Source organism: Anoplophora glabripennis, unplaced genomic scaffold (assembly GCF_000390285.2).
Source record: "Anoplophora glabripennis isolate ALB-LARVAE unplaced genomic scaffold, Agla_2.0 scaffold407, whole genome shotgun sequence".
Classification (NCBI taxonomy): Eukaryota; Metazoa; Arthropoda; class Insecta; order Coleoptera; family Cerambycidae; genus Anoplophora; species Anoplophora glabripennis.
The window spans coordinates 213,895-230,729 of record NW_019416501.1 but is presented as its reverse complement, the minus strand read 5'-3'; the positions used below and the strand labels follow the sequence as shown (position 1 = coordinate 230,729).

General features: G+C 34.2%; 4 protein-coding genes across 9 annotated transcripts; 2 read left to right on the top strand and 2 right to left on the bottom strand.

Annotated features, from left to right (window-relative positions):
* Positions 1–608: 608 nt before the first annotated feature.
* On the bottom strand, positions 609–10,439 carry LOC108910014 (cyclic AMP-dependent transcription factor ATF-6 alpha). 3 transcript variants are annotated; one of them, XM_018714503.1, is made up of 7 exons: positions 10,176–10,439; positions 9,123–10,114; positions 6,091–6,233; positions 5,834–6,031; positions 5,377–5,750; positions 5,167–5,321; positions 609–1,694 (listed from the first exon to the last, which is right to left on the bottom strand). In XM_018714503.1, the coding sequence occupies exons 1-7, from the start codon at positions 10,261–10,263 to the stop codon at positions 1,623–1,625; spliced, it is 2,022 nt and encodes a 673-aa protein (XP_018570019.1). In that variant the 5' UTR covers positions 10,264–10,439; the 3' UTR covers positions 609–1,622. The 3 variants fall into 3 exon arrangements, with proteins under 3 accessions (XP_018570019.1, XP_018570020.1, XP_018570018.1); XM_018714504.2 differs by lacking the exon at positions 609–1,694 and having other exon boundaries at positions 4,647–5,321; positions 10,176–10,238; positions 10,332–10,439; XM_018714502.2 differs by lacking the exon at positions 609–1,694 and having other exon boundaries at positions 4,647–5,321.
* A 399-nt stretch (positions 10,440–10,838) lies between these two features.
* Positions 10,839–12,031, top strand: LOC108910016 (phosphomevalonate kinase). The gene is made up of 4 exons (XM_018714509.1): positions 10,839–10,982; positions 11,045–11,241; positions 11,296–11,445; positions 11,504–12,031. The coding sequence occupies exons 1-4, from the start codon at positions 10,900–10,902 to the stop codon at positions 11,638–11,640; spliced, it is 567 nt and encodes a 188-aa protein (XP_018570025.1). The 5' UTR covers positions 10,839–10,899; the 3' UTR covers positions 11,641–12,031.
* A 39-nt stretch (positions 12,032–12,070) lies between these two features.
* LOC108910015 (isoaspartyl peptidase/L-asparaginase-like) lies at positions 12,071–13,463 on the bottom strand. 4 transcript variants are annotated; one of them, XM_018714505.2, is made up of 3 exons: positions 13,331–13,463; positions 12,632–13,179; positions 12,071–12,568 (listed from the first exon to the last, which is right to left on the bottom strand). In XM_018714505.2, exons 1-3 carry the CDS (start codon positions 13,366–13,368, stop codon positions 12,144–12,146), a joined length of 1,011 nt encoding a protein of 336 aa, XP_018570021.1. In that variant the 5' UTR covers positions 13,369–13,463; the 3' UTR covers positions 12,071–12,143. The 4 variants fall into 4 exon arrangements, with proteins under 4 accessions (XP_018570021.1, XP_018570024.1, XP_018570022.1 ...); XM_018714508.1 differs by having other exon boundaries at positions 12,632–13,187; positions 13,238–13,367; XM_018714506.1 differs by having other exon boundaries at positions 12,632–13,187; positions 13,243–13,367.
* Positions 13,464–14,836: 1,373 nt separating this feature from the next.
* LOC108910004 (zinc finger protein 77-like) lies at positions 14,837–15,644 on the top strand. The gene is made up of 2 exons (XM_018714488.2): positions 14,837–14,902; positions 14,966–15,644. The coding sequence occupies exons 1-2, from the start codon at positions 14,847–14,849 to the stop codon at positions 15,642–15,644; spliced, it is 735 nt and encodes a 244-aa protein (XP_018570004.1). The 5' UTR covers positions 14,837–14,846.
* The last annotated feature ends 1,191 nt before the right edge of the window (positions 15,645–16,835 follow it).

Genomic DNA, 16,835 nt, shown 5'->3' with positions numbered 1-16,835 from the left:
ACATGATAAAGACAGTATTAAAACTTTCTTTAGAAATCGTAAAACGACAACGGTTACTTAGCTGGAACTGTAAATAATGAAAAACGGTAATCCCCAAGTCTGTCATATATGGCTAAAGAGTGACCGCAAAAATCGCCTGTTTTTTCACAATTCACAGAGAACTAAAGAAAATAAATAAAAATATGTTTTTGGTCTCAAATTACTCGTCGTAAAAAATTTAAATGAGCATAGCGTTGTTTTTTGAAAATTTTCAAAAATCGCCCCTATTTAGGGGTTGAAAAGGCGCCCAAAATGTAGAATTGAATATTACCAATAAATATAAAAACTATTAGCATGTGAAATTTTTCTATCGTATACAAAGAAAGATTTATTCTTATGACTGAAATAAGCATGTTGAATTAGAAAATCCACCCCTAAGCGCGCTCAGGGGGTGGAATCATTCCCAAAAATAGAGAATATCAGAAATAATTCCAAAAAAAATATATATTAAGATAATTCACATGCTAATAGTTTATATATTAATTGGTAATATTCAAATTTTTCATTTTTAGCATTTTTTCAACCCCTAAGTAGGGGTGATTTTTCAAACTTTCAAAGCTATGCTCATTTCAGTTTTTTACGACAAGTAATTTGCGACCAAAAACATGTTTATGTATTTTTTTAAATTCTCTGCGAATTGTGAAAATCCCGGTGAAAACAGGTTTTTTGCAATCACTCTTTTGTCGTTCAGACGGAAAATTAATAACCACAGAAATTCATCCTGTATTTACAAAATATTTTAAATTTGCACAGGATGGATCAAATTTTATGGGATTTGGTGTCAAGTTTTATCACACAATTTTTGGAGGCAACCACAATCCCATCGAATTTGCTCCACCCACTCTACGGAAACCAATGTAATAATTTTGATTTAATGGTTTTACAGATTTCCACGTTCTATATAAACTATAAATAATAGAAATATAAACTTTTATAAAAAGACGTGTGACAAAAAAACAACTGCTACAGTTCAATTCTGTCTAACAAAGGCACTAAACGTTGCTTAAAACCGTATTATTTTTTGTCTGATATGTAATATAAAAAGTTTAATGAATTATACGATACGAAAAAAAATTCTTTGTCAGTGATATTTAAACATAGTTTAAAACGGAAATCATATTGAAAATAACAAATCAGAGATCAGCAGTCTTAAGGGGGGGTTTTGGGAGTCGGAATTCCCCCTCTATGATACATAAATGCAAACCAAAAACCGAAAAAAAACATTTAGCGACCCAAATAAAATAGATACTGCCGAGTTGCAAGTGCAATGGAAGGTTATACGGATATCTACTAGTAGAGATACAGGATGTGCCTACAAACATCATTAAATTATCTTTATAAACAAATGATTTCAACGCAGTTTTTCAAATATAATTTAAGAGCTCAAATCCGATATTAACAAAAGTTTCAACAAAATATTGTGCAACTTTTTGCAATTTTCTTTAGGGTGCCAAGTTTTCTTCTGCGAATCAACTGGCCTGGGAACAGCCAAGACTCCCAATCCCCCCTGTCTTTTTACAATACTCACCTAACGGTGGGACAGTTGAAATAATTAAAACGACACACACCCCACAAATGCCCTATCAAACCCGTCCGGAATGGTAAGACAATAGGCGAGGCAAAGGCAATTTGGGTTTTACAGGAGGCGCTACCAGCTGCGACAGAAATAATTACAATCCGTTTACTTTCTCTGCACTTTTTCGTACTGTTAAAAGTAATCGCGTCTCAGGATTCGGAGAATTTTTGAGATCGGGTTCGAATAAACAACAATGCATTACACAAAGATGAATAAATGAACACACCTGTGAAAATGATTGAAGAGCCACATTGACAACTTCGTCGATCGTATGAAAAATGTCATATAAAACTAAATAATTAACAACTACTATAGGCTACATTATCACACGTGATGAAAAATTTACATCCAGAAGAATAGGATCGAGTGTGGAGATTATTCGTCTCCATTAAAAACACTTGGTCTAAATCAGTAAAGAATAATGGAACGAGTTGGAAAAAAAACTTTGCAACCTAAACTAATAAAGGAACTGTAAAGACGGTGATTTTAAAAAATGTTATTAAAAAATTTTCATTCACTTTTCAGTATTTAGACACAAATTCTGCAATTCAAGTTTTTCGATATGTTGAAAATCGCGACACTACAATTTGTCAGAATATTTTTTCCAACTCATTCCGAACGGGACATTCAAAATGTTTTCCAGTAGAAGTTGAAAATTGTTTTGTACAACAATTTTTTACAACATTTGTCACTGTATCAAGAAATCTTCACAATTCGCTGTATTTACGGCACCTTTTTTACACATTACAATAATTTTATTTTAATTTAATGCCACTACTATTAAATTTAAAATAAAAAGCGTCGAATTTGTAGAATACAACCAACGTTAACGCACAATGAATTTGTGGGTACACATGCCTGCAAGTGACTCATTTTAAGTGTTACGTCAAGAGTGCCAGCCGGACCGGTCTACCCCTTGCAAGGGACAAGAAACAATGTGCAACACGGGATATGGTTCCCGGAAGAGGACCACGGCGGATTGGCGTCAGGGACCATATACTTATACCTGCGAGTGACTTCACACCGAGACAATTCTTCAGCAAACGCTCGTCCCGACACCACTACTTTTTCACCAACTTGTTTTCGATAAAAATACTTTTATTTTTACCGTTGAGAGAGTATGTTCATTTTGCTGCACACCAAAAGCAACCCTCAAATTAAATAAACATTAAAATTCATTGAAATGACCAAAATTTACCATAATTTTTCTAAGTGGGGGTTAGTTTTTTAGGTGTAACCGTACTATTTTTCCAATTTTTTTTAAAACACTGTTTAATTAGTGAATCTCAGTATCGATGATCTCTAACATTGACCTAGTTTAGATGAACTACATAGTATCAATACGTCTGATGTGATATGACAACAGGGCGCTTGGCGGGTGAAAAACAAATGGTTAACGTTAAATTGGTCCCAAAATGTCACTGCTATGTTGGTGTTTATAATATGGGACAGTGTTAACGTTTACTGGAATCGAAATATAATTTGGGTGTGTTTGTGTGTCTCCATTGTTAAATTCCTGCATGATATATAAAACGTACGCAGGAGTGAAGAAAAATTAGATTTGATAATAATGCTTGCTTTTGTGTATAATTGGGTATCCGCCAAAAAAAAAATTCAGTTTTCACAACAGAACTTGAAATAACAAACTTATCTCAGAATCAAAGGTCGCCTTCGTAGAAATATGACTCCCTATTCAAATTTGCACCCCCATATGCAGGGTGTTTGTAAATAAGTGAGAAATATTTTTAGGGGTGGTTGCCGAAGTTATTTTGTGAAAAAAAAAGTTCATATAAACGTAGGTCGAAATATGTTTCGTTTCCGAGATACAGTGTTTAAATTTTAATTTTTTTAACGATGTCGACTCGAAATTTGAAAAACGCTTTGAACGAATAAATGTGCAATTTTTGGGGTGATACGAATATTTCTACTTGCACCGGTGGCGTTCGTGGGAGAATGCCACCTTTTTTAATTTAAAAAAAAAAATGGTACGCCACTGACTTTTTCCCAATTTGATATTTTTTACAAATCTGCCATCAATTCTGGATGAAATTGGATGCATTGTTTTTTTGTTAATCTTTTAATCAAATTTTTTACCCACATTCATGTCAACTTTTTATTTTCAATGTTGAATTGCATTTTTACTTTTTTTAACAAAACCTACAATAAAACATTTTATTTTTTTCCTCAAAAACGATGTATCCTATGAAAAAAAATGAAGACACCAATTTCATTCAGAATTGATGGCGAATTTCTAAAAAAATATCAAAACGGGAAGTCGGTGGCATACCATTTTTTTTTTTAACAATTTGTGGCACTCTCGTACACCCTAAAAAATGCAATTTATCCTTCCAAAGCGTTTTTCAAATTTCGAGTCAATATCTTTAAAATAATTAAAATTTAAACACCTGTATTTCGGAAACAAATCATATTCCCACCTACTTTTATTGAATTTTCTTTCACAAAAAACTTCAGCAACCAACCCCTAAAATATTTCGCACTTATTTACAATCACCCTGTATACAAATAAAAGATAGGATATCTTATAAAAACGATGGAGTAAAACATCGTAACAGACAAAATTTGTTAGTTTTATGTTTAATTTTGCTAATAAGATCGTATCGTACAACTTTTCCCCTGAAGAATGCAGGGATTCTGCAGAAACGTTGGCAAAGTGTAAAAATTCCATGAATCAAATGGCCCGATATGCTCATTATTTCTTCTAGCAAGTCAGACTTACTGTATTACCCGTATCAATAAAACTTGGCCAATTTCTTGGTCAATTTATGTTGCCACAAATTGGTGCGAACGTAGAACAGATTTTAAACCTTAAATTGGACAAGAAATTCAAGACAACGGGACCTAACTTATCGGCAATTTTGATGATTTTTAATATTATTATTAAATTTTAGTTTTTCGAATTTTTATATTTCTTTAACATTACGGTTACATCGTTTGGCACAAGTTAAAAATCCGTTATAATTCGTGGTTCGCTCCGCATCACAATTGATTTTTATTCTAATAGCAGGTAGTTTTAAATTTCGCCAATAAAGTAGCCAAGTTGTGGTAACATGTAAAAAGGTGCCGATTGTGATGATTTCTCGATCCATTCTTGACCAATCGAGCAATTTATTGCGTCAAAAATTAGTAAAGACAAATTTAATTTCATTTTCCTATTTAAATTGATTGAAAACGACAATAAAATATTTCCCACAACTTCCTTCGTTATTCATCGTTAAAATATTTTTTAACATATTTTTTAAATATTTACTTTTCGATTCCGTTTCAAGTATCATGTTCGCCCCGCAACGTTTTGTTTCTTTAGAACCGTCATCAGGTTAACGTTTTTACATCCTCACCTCGACACATGGCCTCTCGCCCGCCGATTCGCGTTCAAAAACATTTGGAACCCCCAGTCGCTGGACTTAACCTAAATATCACACTTATCCTAAATTATAAAACTGCCTGTCCCGCTTCAACAGATTCTTATTCATGAAATAAGGCTTGTAAGTATCCTTGTACTGTTTAGCATCGCTACCGCTCGAGTTACTTACTTTACTGTCAGTAGACGGGTCTTTTTCCGCCGTCGCGTTCCCGTAAGCCCTCAAATGTTGAGGTATGGCCCCCTGCTTGACGTGTATGAGTCTCGTGTCGAGAACCTCGCAATCGATCTGCATCAGGGGGATCAAGGACGACTGCGAGACGGTGCCTGTGAGAGTTTAAGGTAAGAAAATAAAGATGGAACATTAGCGAAATTAACTCACCGTTCGGTAGCATGGAGGGCATGATCAGCGACATTTTGGGCCTCCGGGTTTTGTTGTGGTGCAAGGCGGGCAACAGCAAGTGCTGATCGGTGAAGGAAACCACGTAGAAGGTATCGTCCTGCCGATTTATCGCCTCGAAGAATTCGGAATATAGTTGTTCTGGCGTAGGGGCAAACACTTGGATCTCGTTCCTGACCTCGAGTTTTAGTTCTTGCTTAGCTCTGTTTTTCTCACGCCTGTAAACAGACGACAACATGGGGCTGTCTGCTTTGTACTTTTTTTTCCTCAGTTTGACCCGTGAGGATCTACTCTGCTGCGTGTTGTTTTTTCCCAGGTTCTCCTTGGTTGAGAGGTCGGCGGGCTTGCCTATCCACCTAGAATTGATACGTGTCTCACAAAAACAAGTAATAATTTATTAAATACAAACATTAAATCCGACAGCGCCTTGTTGTCTTACCTTTCTAACTCGAGGACCAACCTGGCGGTCTCTGTCTGGTTAATAGTGGCGGGACACATGAAAAGCGGTGAAAAATTTGAAGTTTTGTTCTCCTCTTTATCTTCCGCGGACCACAATAGACTTCGACCATTGTGGGGACTCAGCTTTGGTATATCTCTACGTATAATGTCTAACTGGTTTTTTGTACTAAACGGATTCCTGAAAATTATTACATTCAATAAAAAAAATTCGTATTGAGTCGCCGATTTGCGTTTTACCTTATAAAATCTAAATTTACACCTACTAGTAATAACACCATACAAAGGACTATGCTTTGTTTGACGCCTTTCTTAACTTTCTGCGACTGATTCAATGGACTGTCCTCGTATTGTGCCAGCCTTTCTTTCAGCTGAGCATTCTCCTGTAACCAGAATGAACATTTATGAACTGATGCAATTTTTTTAATAAAAAAAAAAACGATTAATAAAAGCTAAATAAAAAATATTTGACTTTAAACTCTGGAAAAGTATTAATAGTAATATTTTTGCATAACTATTGTTAACTAAGCCCGGGGTCCCGGGATTTCGGGGGCTCTATCGTGACATCTTTGTTAGGAGAACTTTAACAATTGTTAGAGAAATGTAATATTCATAACGAAAAACAAGAAAAGTTCCAGACTATCACAACTACGTATTAAAAAAATATAATTTTTTGTTGCTGTGGTTTTGTTTCAAAACGGTTTTTTAGAAATTCACTTTAGGATTCTTTTAATTAAAAAATGCCCACATAGCCTAAAACAGGATCACTTCAAACCCAATATCCCAAAATGCACAATATACATTGAATAATATTTCTCACTTAAGCTTAAAATTGATTTTAAGTATTTCCACAATTTCAAAAACAAAGCATAGAATATTTTCCTTATTTTGACTACAAGTTTATCCAATTAGACCTAAAACATATTGTATGAATAGAAAATACTACATTTTGCAACAAGAGATGAAAATTAGGGAAGTTCTGAATATTTGCCTTAGCATTCACAAGTCAATTTCTGCATCAATTTTCAACACTATTTTGATAAAAAACATAAAATCGGTACAATCAAAATATGCTTTTCTTTTCGTTCAAATAACCACTACATTTTTAGCTATGTTTGTAGTTTATTTTCCTGTACTCGATTACAAAACAATACCTCAAAATATTATTAAGTTGTACAACTTCCTGTTAATTTCATTTTGCATACATTGATATAAGTTGTTTTACTTTTGGTACCTGATTTTTAGTGCTTCGTTAATAATTTGGAAATTACTTGTGCAATTATTAATTATTTTTTAGTGACTTCACTTAGTTTTATAATTATTTTATATCTTTCGATTGTACAGAAATATGCAATTGAAATGAAATCCACTGATAAGGAGGCGGTAGGTGTAGTGTATCAAGAAAATCATATTTGATATTTTAATTTTTGTGTATGCAGTTGAAAATATAGAAATATGTCACACTCATATCGTTTAAATCGTGAGAAAATCGTTACATTTAAGTATATGAGTGGAAAAACATATTTCCTACTCAAGATGAAATATTGTTTTCAGCATTTTCATCTTTGTTGCAAAATATACCATTTTATTAATGACTGAATTATCTTTTGGTGGTAAGGGGCCACTAACGATTGTTTTGTGTAAAATTAAATTTAATCTATATTTAAAAATTCTTTATTCCTTATTGTTGCTATTTTATTAAGAATCCCTTGTTATCATCCCTATTTTTAAATATAAAAGTATAAATAGTTTACTCAAAATAAATTTTGGAACACGAACAATGAAGATATAAATACAAATTTAACTGTGACTACAAATAATCTTTTTTTTCGTTCCAATCAATTTTGAATTTACCGACAAGCCAGAAAACTTTCTCCATGACTATTAAAAATTTAACTAGTCTCTCTAATATTTTGCTGTTCATCATTCCATACTTCTGAATCATTTTAATGATCTATTATAGTGTCTTCATTGCTTTAAATTGTATTTTGTACTACATAAGTTCAACAAAAAAACGTGAATGCTGTTTATAAAGTTAATTTAATGCAATTATTTATCAAAACTATGTTTAAATCTCTATGTGACACATTTTGATTCAATTTCAAAACAAGGTTGCATTTCCTGAGTGTTTATAAACTTCAAAATATTCAACAAACCATTGTTCTGGAATTTCGTAATTATGAGTCAATATTTTAATTCAATTTAGTGACGCAGCAATTTGAAATTAGTAAGAAATTTTTGCATTTCTAAAAATAATCATGTCAAATGTTACTGAACCCCTGTTTTGCCTTTCCCTTCTGGGCAATTTCAACCTCATTACGTTTGAGATACTTTCTTTTATGCAACGGTTTGATTGAAAATTAAGTTGCTTAATTGCGACCAATAGAAGTGACACAAAAAGTTACCAGTTAAATTGAAATTTTCCGGCATGAATAATATCCGTAAGTGAATTATAGACAAGGAAACATTTAATGCGATTTTGATGACGATTTAATAAAAAATATAAATAGATTTCTACAAGGCTACGTTTAACCACAGATAAGAGAAGAGAATTCAACTTGAGATTAATTAAAAAATATTTGTATATGAAGTACTACCTATATAATTTATATTACAACAAATATTTCTGATATGTAGATAAGGACTATTGAAATTTTCAAGCATATTTAAAAAAGCAATATAATTCAACTTAATATGTTGCAAACAATACAAAATATGAAGTTGCATAGAAAAAATTGGATTTGGGTAAAAATTTAAATGCAATACAATAATCCAGTCAGAATAAATATGGAATATAAAAAGTATTCTTTTAAAATTATTTTAAAAACAAATAATAGATGCTTTAGGAATTATAACTACTATCAAAAAAGGTTTTAATGAAATCATAGTAATCTCTATAAGCTATTTAGTTTTTGAAGGCTACTGATAAAGTCAATCAGAGATATTAGATTAAAAAATTGTGTCATTTGACAAACGTTATCAGATAAAAAATATACATTAATCCTACATTCACCTAAGACAGCAAATTGTTACATAAAATTTAAAGTAATAACTTTATCAATAATAGTACCTATTGTAAAATGAGATTATTTTTTGAAAATTTTATCATCTGACGCAAGCAAGAATAAATAGGCAAACTACTACTTCACTTTGACCAAAAATATTTTTGATCACCCCTTATATAACCTTAATAAAATATAAATCAAAGCTTAAAACATCACGAAACTAACAACAAACTAAAACAAAATGTCTTTTTAAAGAATATCACTCACCGCTTCTAACCTGTCGTTTTCCGCAGTCAACTCCTTAACTTTTTCCTCTAAAGACGTCACATAATCCTTTTTCTTCTTCCTGGACAAACACGCTGATTCCCTATTTTTTATTTTCCTCTGCTGCCTCTTCAAGATTTTCGGATCGACATTTGCACCGACACCAACTGAAAATCTACTACCGCCACCAATAACAACCGAAGAAGGGATAGAAACACCTTGGGTGATGTTGGCAACGGTAGTCGCTGGTACTTGGGCAGTGGTGGTCGAGAATTGCGGCAAAGTAGCCACACTTTTTATAGGAACTGTCCTTAAATTTTCCAAAACGACAACGTTAGGAGCCGTTACCACATTACTAGGGTTTGATATAACCGGCGGATTAATTTTAAAGTCATTATTATTTATCACGACAACTTTATTATTACTTGTAACGGGTATCGTGTAAGGACTTTTAGGAATAATCGGAATCCGCTTTGGTGGTAGCTTGGTTATGGTTTTAATTTGAGGAACTATCTGTACGGGTTGGGCGTACACGATTTTATTTGAATTGGTAGTAAAACTATTGTCGGTACTCTCCACAATGATGGAACAGCTGGAGCTAGGGCTGCGAGGGGATGCAGGGGCGGATTTGATTTCTATTTCATCTTTTATGATATCTTCTAGAGGACTGTTAGACTTATGAGAAGGTGACAGTTTTATAGAATCCGAGGAGTTATCAGACGGTTCCTCCTTTATTTCTGATTGAAGGTTCGGGAACGCATCAGGACCCCATTGTGAGAAGTCCATTTGTTGCAATTCATTCAACTCCTTTGATAATTCTTCATCCGGTGAATAGGGTGGTGAAGCAATGTCTGATAAAATTTCTTCAGGGCTTTTATCAAAAAATGAATTCAACATGCTCATCTCATCTTCTCCAGGGTTTAGTAGCAGCGGTATATCCAAGTCTGATGAGAGTTGAGTCAAAAAATCCTCATCAGACGTGATTTCCATGTAATCTAAAAAACGAAACAAAATATTACAGGCGTGTTCTCGTAGTAAAAGGGGCGGAAAATATACCTGTAGAATACGATTGATCGCTACATGACTCTGGAGAACTTTTAAAAGCATAACTGTCCAGGCCTAAAAGATCGTCTGTGGTTAACATTCTCTCGTAAATTCTTTCAGAACGCTTAAATTTGATTTTCCGGCCGCACTACTTAACCTATTACATACTTTTGTTTTATTGCTGACGTTGAGCACGTCTCTAGTGTTTTCTAATGTTTTTATCGGCAATAATAATCAATTTTATCAATTACGTTCTTGTCTACGTACCCATTTTGACTTGGGGTTTTTCATTTTCATTTGTATATATTTATTTAAACGGTAACACTGGTACTATTGTCTAAAGACAACTAATGAACTTTGCTTGCGGGCTCTCCTATACGTTTACTAAAAAATAATAATATAATAATAATAATAATAGGCTAAATTAGGTTTTTTATGCACAATAGTAGTTTTTTTAAATCGTAAAAATGATTCCAATAAGTTACCTCTGGCTGAAATCACAAGAGAATTGTACATGCCAAGAATGCCGAGAGCCTCGGAACAAAGTGGATTGGCTGTCCTTAGACATTAGTGACAAGCCCCACCTTATGTTGGCTATTATAGTGTTTGAGAATTGAGATAGAGAAGAAGAAGAAGGGAGATTAAAACGAAGAAGAAAAATTAGGTTATAATTTTGAATTTTTTTGTCGTGTATTAATTATTAATTTATTTATAGTTATCTCTTTGGGTGTGCAAAATGGGGAGCCCCCACATAATTTTAATGTTTAGTGGAAAAAGAAAATCTGGCAAAGATTTCATTTGCGAAAAACTCAAGATGATGTAATTATCTACAAAATTTGAATTATTCTAATATAGTTGTATACATTTATGTTTTATTTCAGTTTAGAAGAAAAATGTGCTATAATTAGAATATCTGCTCCCCTAAAATGTTCCTATGCAGAGACTCATAACTTGGATATAAAAGAGCTTATGAGTGATGGACCCTACAAAGAAAAATATAGACTTGACATGATCAAGTGGAGCGATAAAATCAGAGAGGAAGATCCTGGTTATTTTTGTAAAAAAGCTTGTGATGATGGTAAATTTTATTCAAATTAAAATGAAAATTTAATACAATATACCTATTTTGTAGCGGAAATAAAACCTGTTTGGATTGTAACCGATATTCGCAGGAAGAGTGATATAAAATGGTTTAAGGAAACATATAAAGATAAAATCAAAACAGTACGCATATCTGCTGAATTGGAAACGAGAAAAAATAGGGGATGGATTTTCCAAAACGGTAATTGAAGACTTATTAGCAGTGATATAATAATTTACTACAGTACTATACATTTTAGGAGTTGACGATGTTGCTTCGGAATGTGACTTAGACGACTGGGTTAAATGGAATTTGGAAGTAAAGAATGATAGCGAAGAGGAACTAGAAGATGCCATTGAGAAGATACTCAATTTTGTTGCGTTTACTTTGTCTTAATAACTTTATGGGAAGGATAGAAAGTATACGTAGTTTTGGCTGCGGGTATTTCAAGGGTCTATAGAAAAAGTAAAAATCCAGATACTTTAAAGTGGGAAAGGCTGAAAAACTGGCATCCACCAAAGAACTTGGTGGTAAATTTAGTTTCTATAATCTTTAATTAACATTCCTTTCGGTGTTGAATGCCAAAGAATTTTAATTTAAAATTGGAATCTCAGAAATATTTTTTTAATTTATAGTTACATTTACAGGTACTGTATGGTAGAAAATTTGTACTTTGAGTCGAATAAGTATTTTGTTGAATCGATTTGATTGCATGATTTCGTGTAAGGTAAATGGAATTATTTCTCAGCTCCTAATTCGAATAAATAAGTTTTGTATTTTACTATTAATGTTAAAAAATATTAAAAATGGTTTTTAATAAAAGGAATTTAGTTGTAACAGTTTTATTTTTAGAAAAGTAAACACATATTTTCTTTATATTATGAAAGCAATAATTTCTGTCAACACTTCTCAATCTTGTGCTCCTCATGGTCTATCCCGAAATGCAACTCGTCCCCCTTCTGATAACACCACGACATCCGTTCTGTACTAAACCCGATCCCCACCTCTCCTTTACTGGACAGAGTTACTGCCCCTGCAGTGTTATTTAGTCGTTTCGTCATAAGCTGTACACAATCGTTGGTTGCTTCATTGGCCCCCTTGCCACCCTCCATACTTTTTATAACAGAGTGTGCCAAGCAAAATTTGGCTATCGTTTCTCCATGTCCTGTTGTGGAAGTTGCGCCGATATTGTCATCTGCGTACGTGCCGCTCCCTATTATGCAAGTATCACTGGATCTGCCTCTGAGTTTCCCCTCTCTACCTCCTGTGGACGTGGCGGCTGCTAATCTGCCGCTGGAATCAATAGCAACCGCGCCAACAGTGCCTAAAAAATAACAAGCAAATTAATTTTTTTTTTTGTTAGTGCCTTGAATAAAAGTGAATTTACCCAATTCGTGACCATCTCCCTTATGCTCTTGACTCGCTAAGTACTTCGTCAGTGCATTTTTGGTACGTTCTGTCACTAATGCCCCTTCTGGTAATATTTGGATCCCTTGCGATACTGCAAAACTTTTTGCACCTTCTCCTGCCAATAATATGTGCGAAGTTTTTTCCATTACCATTCTGGCCAGACTAATGGGGTGCTGAATATCTTTAACTACTGTTACAGCACCTGCACTTAGATCTGCCCCGAGCATAATACTGGCATCCATTTCAACTTCCCCTTCTAGAGTCAACACAGAACCCTTGCCCGCATTGTAGTTTTCATCGTCTTCCATATATTTCACTGCTGCTTCGACAGCATCTAATACTGAGCCCCCTTTTGCAAGAATATTATGACCAATCTTAGCCGCCTTTTTAACACCTTCGACTAATACTTTCGCTATTTTATCGTCTTTAATTCGTCCCGCACCTCCATGCACCAATATTATAGGATCCATTTTAAAAATGTTTCCAGCATATAGTCGAATGGTTATCGAATTCAGTTCTCTGGAGCTACAAACCTAAAATTTTTATCTTAATCTAAAGACATATATAAAATATTTAAATATACTTAACCGAAACTAAACCACCTACAACAAAGAAATTTAATCATTCATAATTATTTAAGGATTTGTTTATTTACACACACAAAAGATAACCTAACCTTATTAATTGATGTGCCGTATGTGACCCACAGAACATCTAGGTAAATTAAAAGAATTCACAATCTATGGTCTCAGAAGGTAACGGAAGTACGTACAGAACACAGTTTTGTTTAGGTACTCTCAAACCTAGGAACAAATCTAGACTGCGTCAGCTGCCTCTAGCCGACCACCACAAACTCATGGCCAACCAAAAGGTGCACAACCCATAGATTAATACAGGCACAACCTTCGTAACATGATTATGCTCACAAAATTAGTTCGTGCTGCTATTAAGTCAAATAGTACTTTAAAATTTACAATTTTTTTCAATTCCAAAGAGTCCACAAATAAGCCACATTGGAAGAAAAACCTTTCAAAGTGAAAAACTGACTACGTCATTTCTTTCTAGATTTTCATTGGCAGCTCTGCGTAGCATAGCAACGGTTACCAATATTTTGACGTTGGTTTGTTATTTGAGGTTATATTCTTTGTTTTGTCCACAAATTTTAATATAATAAATATGAATGAAAATATCACAAAAAAGTGTAGATTTTGTTTATACGAAGAGAAAGATGATGATACCAATAAAGTATTGGGTATATTTCAGAGTGAGTTGCACGAAGACTTGGCTAAGAAAATAATAAATTACACCCAGATAGAGGTAATCATTTTGTATTTTTTTACTTAAAGAATTAACGGTGTTTATATTATAGATATCCCCTTGTGATAAAATTCCACCATACATTTGCATGGAGTGCGTTGACTGCATAGTAAAGTTTGATAAATTTCTGGAGTGTTGTTGGAAATCAGAAAAAATCTTGAGGGAAGTTTATATGATTACAGAGGCTAATGGAAATGTCAAATCAGAAAGCAAAAGTTACTTGAGCAACAAGCGCAATCTGTATGTTCTTGATGAAGAATTTTGTGTGACGTATAACCAAACGTATGTTACATATCTTGAATATTTTAGTGAATCGACCCCAGAAACTAATGAAAAATTTGAAAGTTCTGACAATGACAATGAAACAAATTATTCTAAAATTGAAGACACAGCTTCAGACGATCTCATTGAAGTTTCCGACTCTGACATGTCATCAACAAAGGAAAAACCTTCAACGCAGAAAACTAAAGTTTTAAAAATAGATGAAAGTGTAAGTATATCTCTTGTATTGTAATTTTTTCCTAAACTAAATGCTTTAGATGAGAATACTGGGAGACAACACATATGCTTGCAGTATTTGTCCCAAACAATTCAAGTCTTTTTTCGAATATCAGGATCACCAAGAGACACACAACGGGCAGCTTGTATTTTCTTGTACAAAGTGTGATCAGGTGATTTTATTTATTTTTTGTTTATTTATGTTATCCAACAGTTCAAAACAATTATAGAATTAGAAAACAAAGAAAAAATATATGAATAATACACTAGGAATATTGACAATAATAATTTTACTATATTTGAAGGTATTTTCGGAAAGAAAACAATTAGTCAAACATGACGCGAATCACAAAGTGGCCTGCCAAGTCTGTAACAAAATGGTTTTACCGAAAAGTCTGCCCGCTCACCTCAACAAACATACAGATCTTCATAGGTAATAATTTAATAATTTTCAAGAGCTATGGATCGTATAACTTAAGAGTTACATTAATTTCAGGTGTACCGAATGCAACTTAAGCCACACATCCAAAGCAGCTCTCGAAAAACACATCAAGGCTCGTCACAAAGGCCAGAAAGGCCTCGTTTGCCACATCTGTGGAAAGCAGAGTAGTTGTCAATCGTCCCTCAACCGTCACCTCGCATACCACAGCTCGGCAAGGCCCTACCAGTGCAAACAATGCGATTTCTCCACCAAGTCACGCAGCATCTTGAAAGTTCACACTTCCAGAAGACACCTAGGCATACAGAAACCTTGCGGACAGTGCGGAAAAGTCCTAAAGTCAGAAGTGAGCTTAAAACAGCACATGAGGAGGATTCACAACCCCCGAAAGCACGTCTGCCATATCTGCCAGAAGGAGTTCACTGAAAAGCACAGTTTAGACAAGCACGTTCTGAAACACTCGCTGCAGAGGCTTTACGGATGTAAAATTTGTAATACGGAGTTCTACACTGTAAAACAGCTGAAGGAGCACATGCACTCGCACAGGCAGGGGTGCGTCAGTTGCCCGAATTGCGGGAAGCAGTTCTTTTACAAACGGTACCTGGAGAAGCACATGGCCAAGTGTATGCCCGATTCGGAAGTGGGAGATTTTAAAGAACGGCTGTGTCGCCTTAAAAGCACTATATCTCTTCCAAGCTCCTCGATGCAGCTGGAGAAATTGAAGAGTTACGAATGATGCAGTTTTCCTTATATTTTTTATATACTTGGATTGCCAAGTTGTGATTTAGTAAGACTTTTTTTGAATAAACACCATGTGATAATAAATCCGTTGCACAAAGAATTTATGAGCAAGTGATTTCCACATTTCTTCATTAGAATGTTTATAATAGTGTCCTTTCCAACTCTTGCATGGCGTCTGAAGCAAATATATGCTTACAGTCCTAATAAAAAATATTTACAAATCACTTCTGTGAAAAAAAAATTACTAGAAAAGACAAAAAATAAAACAAATATAACAAATTAAAAAATATTCCAAAGAAAAAAAATTAAAAAAAATTATAATAAAATGAACAAAAAGTATGTGAAACTTTAAAAAAAATAAAATATGAGGTTTCATCAAAAAGTAACGGGGATTGTTAATTTTTGTCAAAAAGTATTTATTTAATCCCATGGAACGTCTCTTTAGGTATCGTCCTGAGCACGGCTTACGATTTTGCCTTTATCTCATTTATTGTTGCAAAACGTCCTCTGAGTATCCTTTTGAGTTTGGGAAATAGGAAAAAGTCACATGTTCGGAGAATAGGGTGACTGCAGGGGACCACCGCCTAGCCGGGTGTCTTGGCCGACAGATTTCGATCGGCCGAGGTAAGCATCACGGACGCAGGCTGGAACTGCGATGGGTGACCTAAGGCAGGCTCGGGATGTGGCTGTGGCAGCCTACCAGACCTGGGTCGCTCAACACCTTCCGCCTGTGTCTGGTCCCGGATAAAATGGTAATGAGAATAGAGCAATAAATCTCTGTAACTCAAGACCATGCTATCATACATAAAAAATTGTACGAGACTTTGCCACCAAGCCACCCGTGTAGTAATAGGATGGTTTGAAGAAAAGTACTCGAGTAATGAAAGGGGGGTGTGCAGGGGGGCCTAATAAGGCCTAAGTGTCGCGATGGAGAAACAATTTTCCACCACCACCACGACATACATACATACATACATACATACATACATGTTATGTACTTACATAATATACTGTGTACAAATGTTTATAGTATGTTCGATAATCCGAACAATGCCTGGCAATGTGGTGTTCGGATTAAAGAGGTTGCACTGTACTCTGTACACTGTAAATTCCTGTATCATATAAAAAATGCTGAAGCAATTAAGTTTCTTGATTTAAATGTTATATAACAGGTCTTTAATGCAGT

Bases quoted from the DNA above. Each gene is read 5' to 3' on its own strand.
- LOC108910014 (XM_018714502.2), bottom strand. From the start codon at position 10,263: ATGTTAACCACAGACGATCTTTTAGGCCTGGACAGTTATGCTTTTAAA. The intron at 6,234-9,122 runs GTGAGTGATATT...TTCTGGTTACAG, and splicing joins AAAACGACAGGTTAGAAGCG to GAGAATGCTCAGCTGAAAGA. The intron at 5,751-5,833 runs GTAAGACAACAA...TATCAATTCTAG, and splicing joins TTGGTCCTCGAGTTAGAAAG to GTGGATAGGCAAGCCCGCCG.
- LOC108910016 (XM_018714509.1), top strand. From the start codon at position 10,900: ATGGGGAGCCCCCACATAATTTTAATGTTTAGTGGAAAAAGAAAATCT. The intron at 11,242-11,295 runs GTAAATTTTATT...CCTATTTTGTAG, and splicing joins TAAAAAAGCTTGTGATGATG to CGGAAATAAAACCTGTTTGG. The intron at 11,446-11,503 runs GTAATTGAAGAC...TATACATTTTAG, and splicing joins GGGATGGATTTTCCAAAACG to GAGTTGACGATGTTGCTTCG.
- LOC108910015 (XM_018714505.2), bottom strand. From the start codon at position 13,368: ATGTTCTGTGGGTCACATACGGCACATCAATTAATAAG. The intron at 13,180-13,330 runs GTTAGGTTATCT...TTAGGTTTGTAG, and splicing joins ACGGCACATCAATTAATAAG to CTCCAGAGAACTGAATTCGA. The intron at 12,569-12,631 runs GTAAATTCACTT...GTTATTTTTTAG, and splicing joins GGGAGATGGTCACGAATTGG to GCACTGTTGGCGCGGTTGCT.
- LOC108910004 (XM_018714488.2), top strand. From the start codon at position 14,847: ATGGTTTTACCGAAAAGTCTGCCCGCTCACCTCAACAAACATACAGAT. The intron at 14,903-14,965 runs GTAATAATTTAA...CATTAATTTCAG, and splicing joins AAACATACAGATCTTCATAG to GTGTACCGAATGCAACTTAA.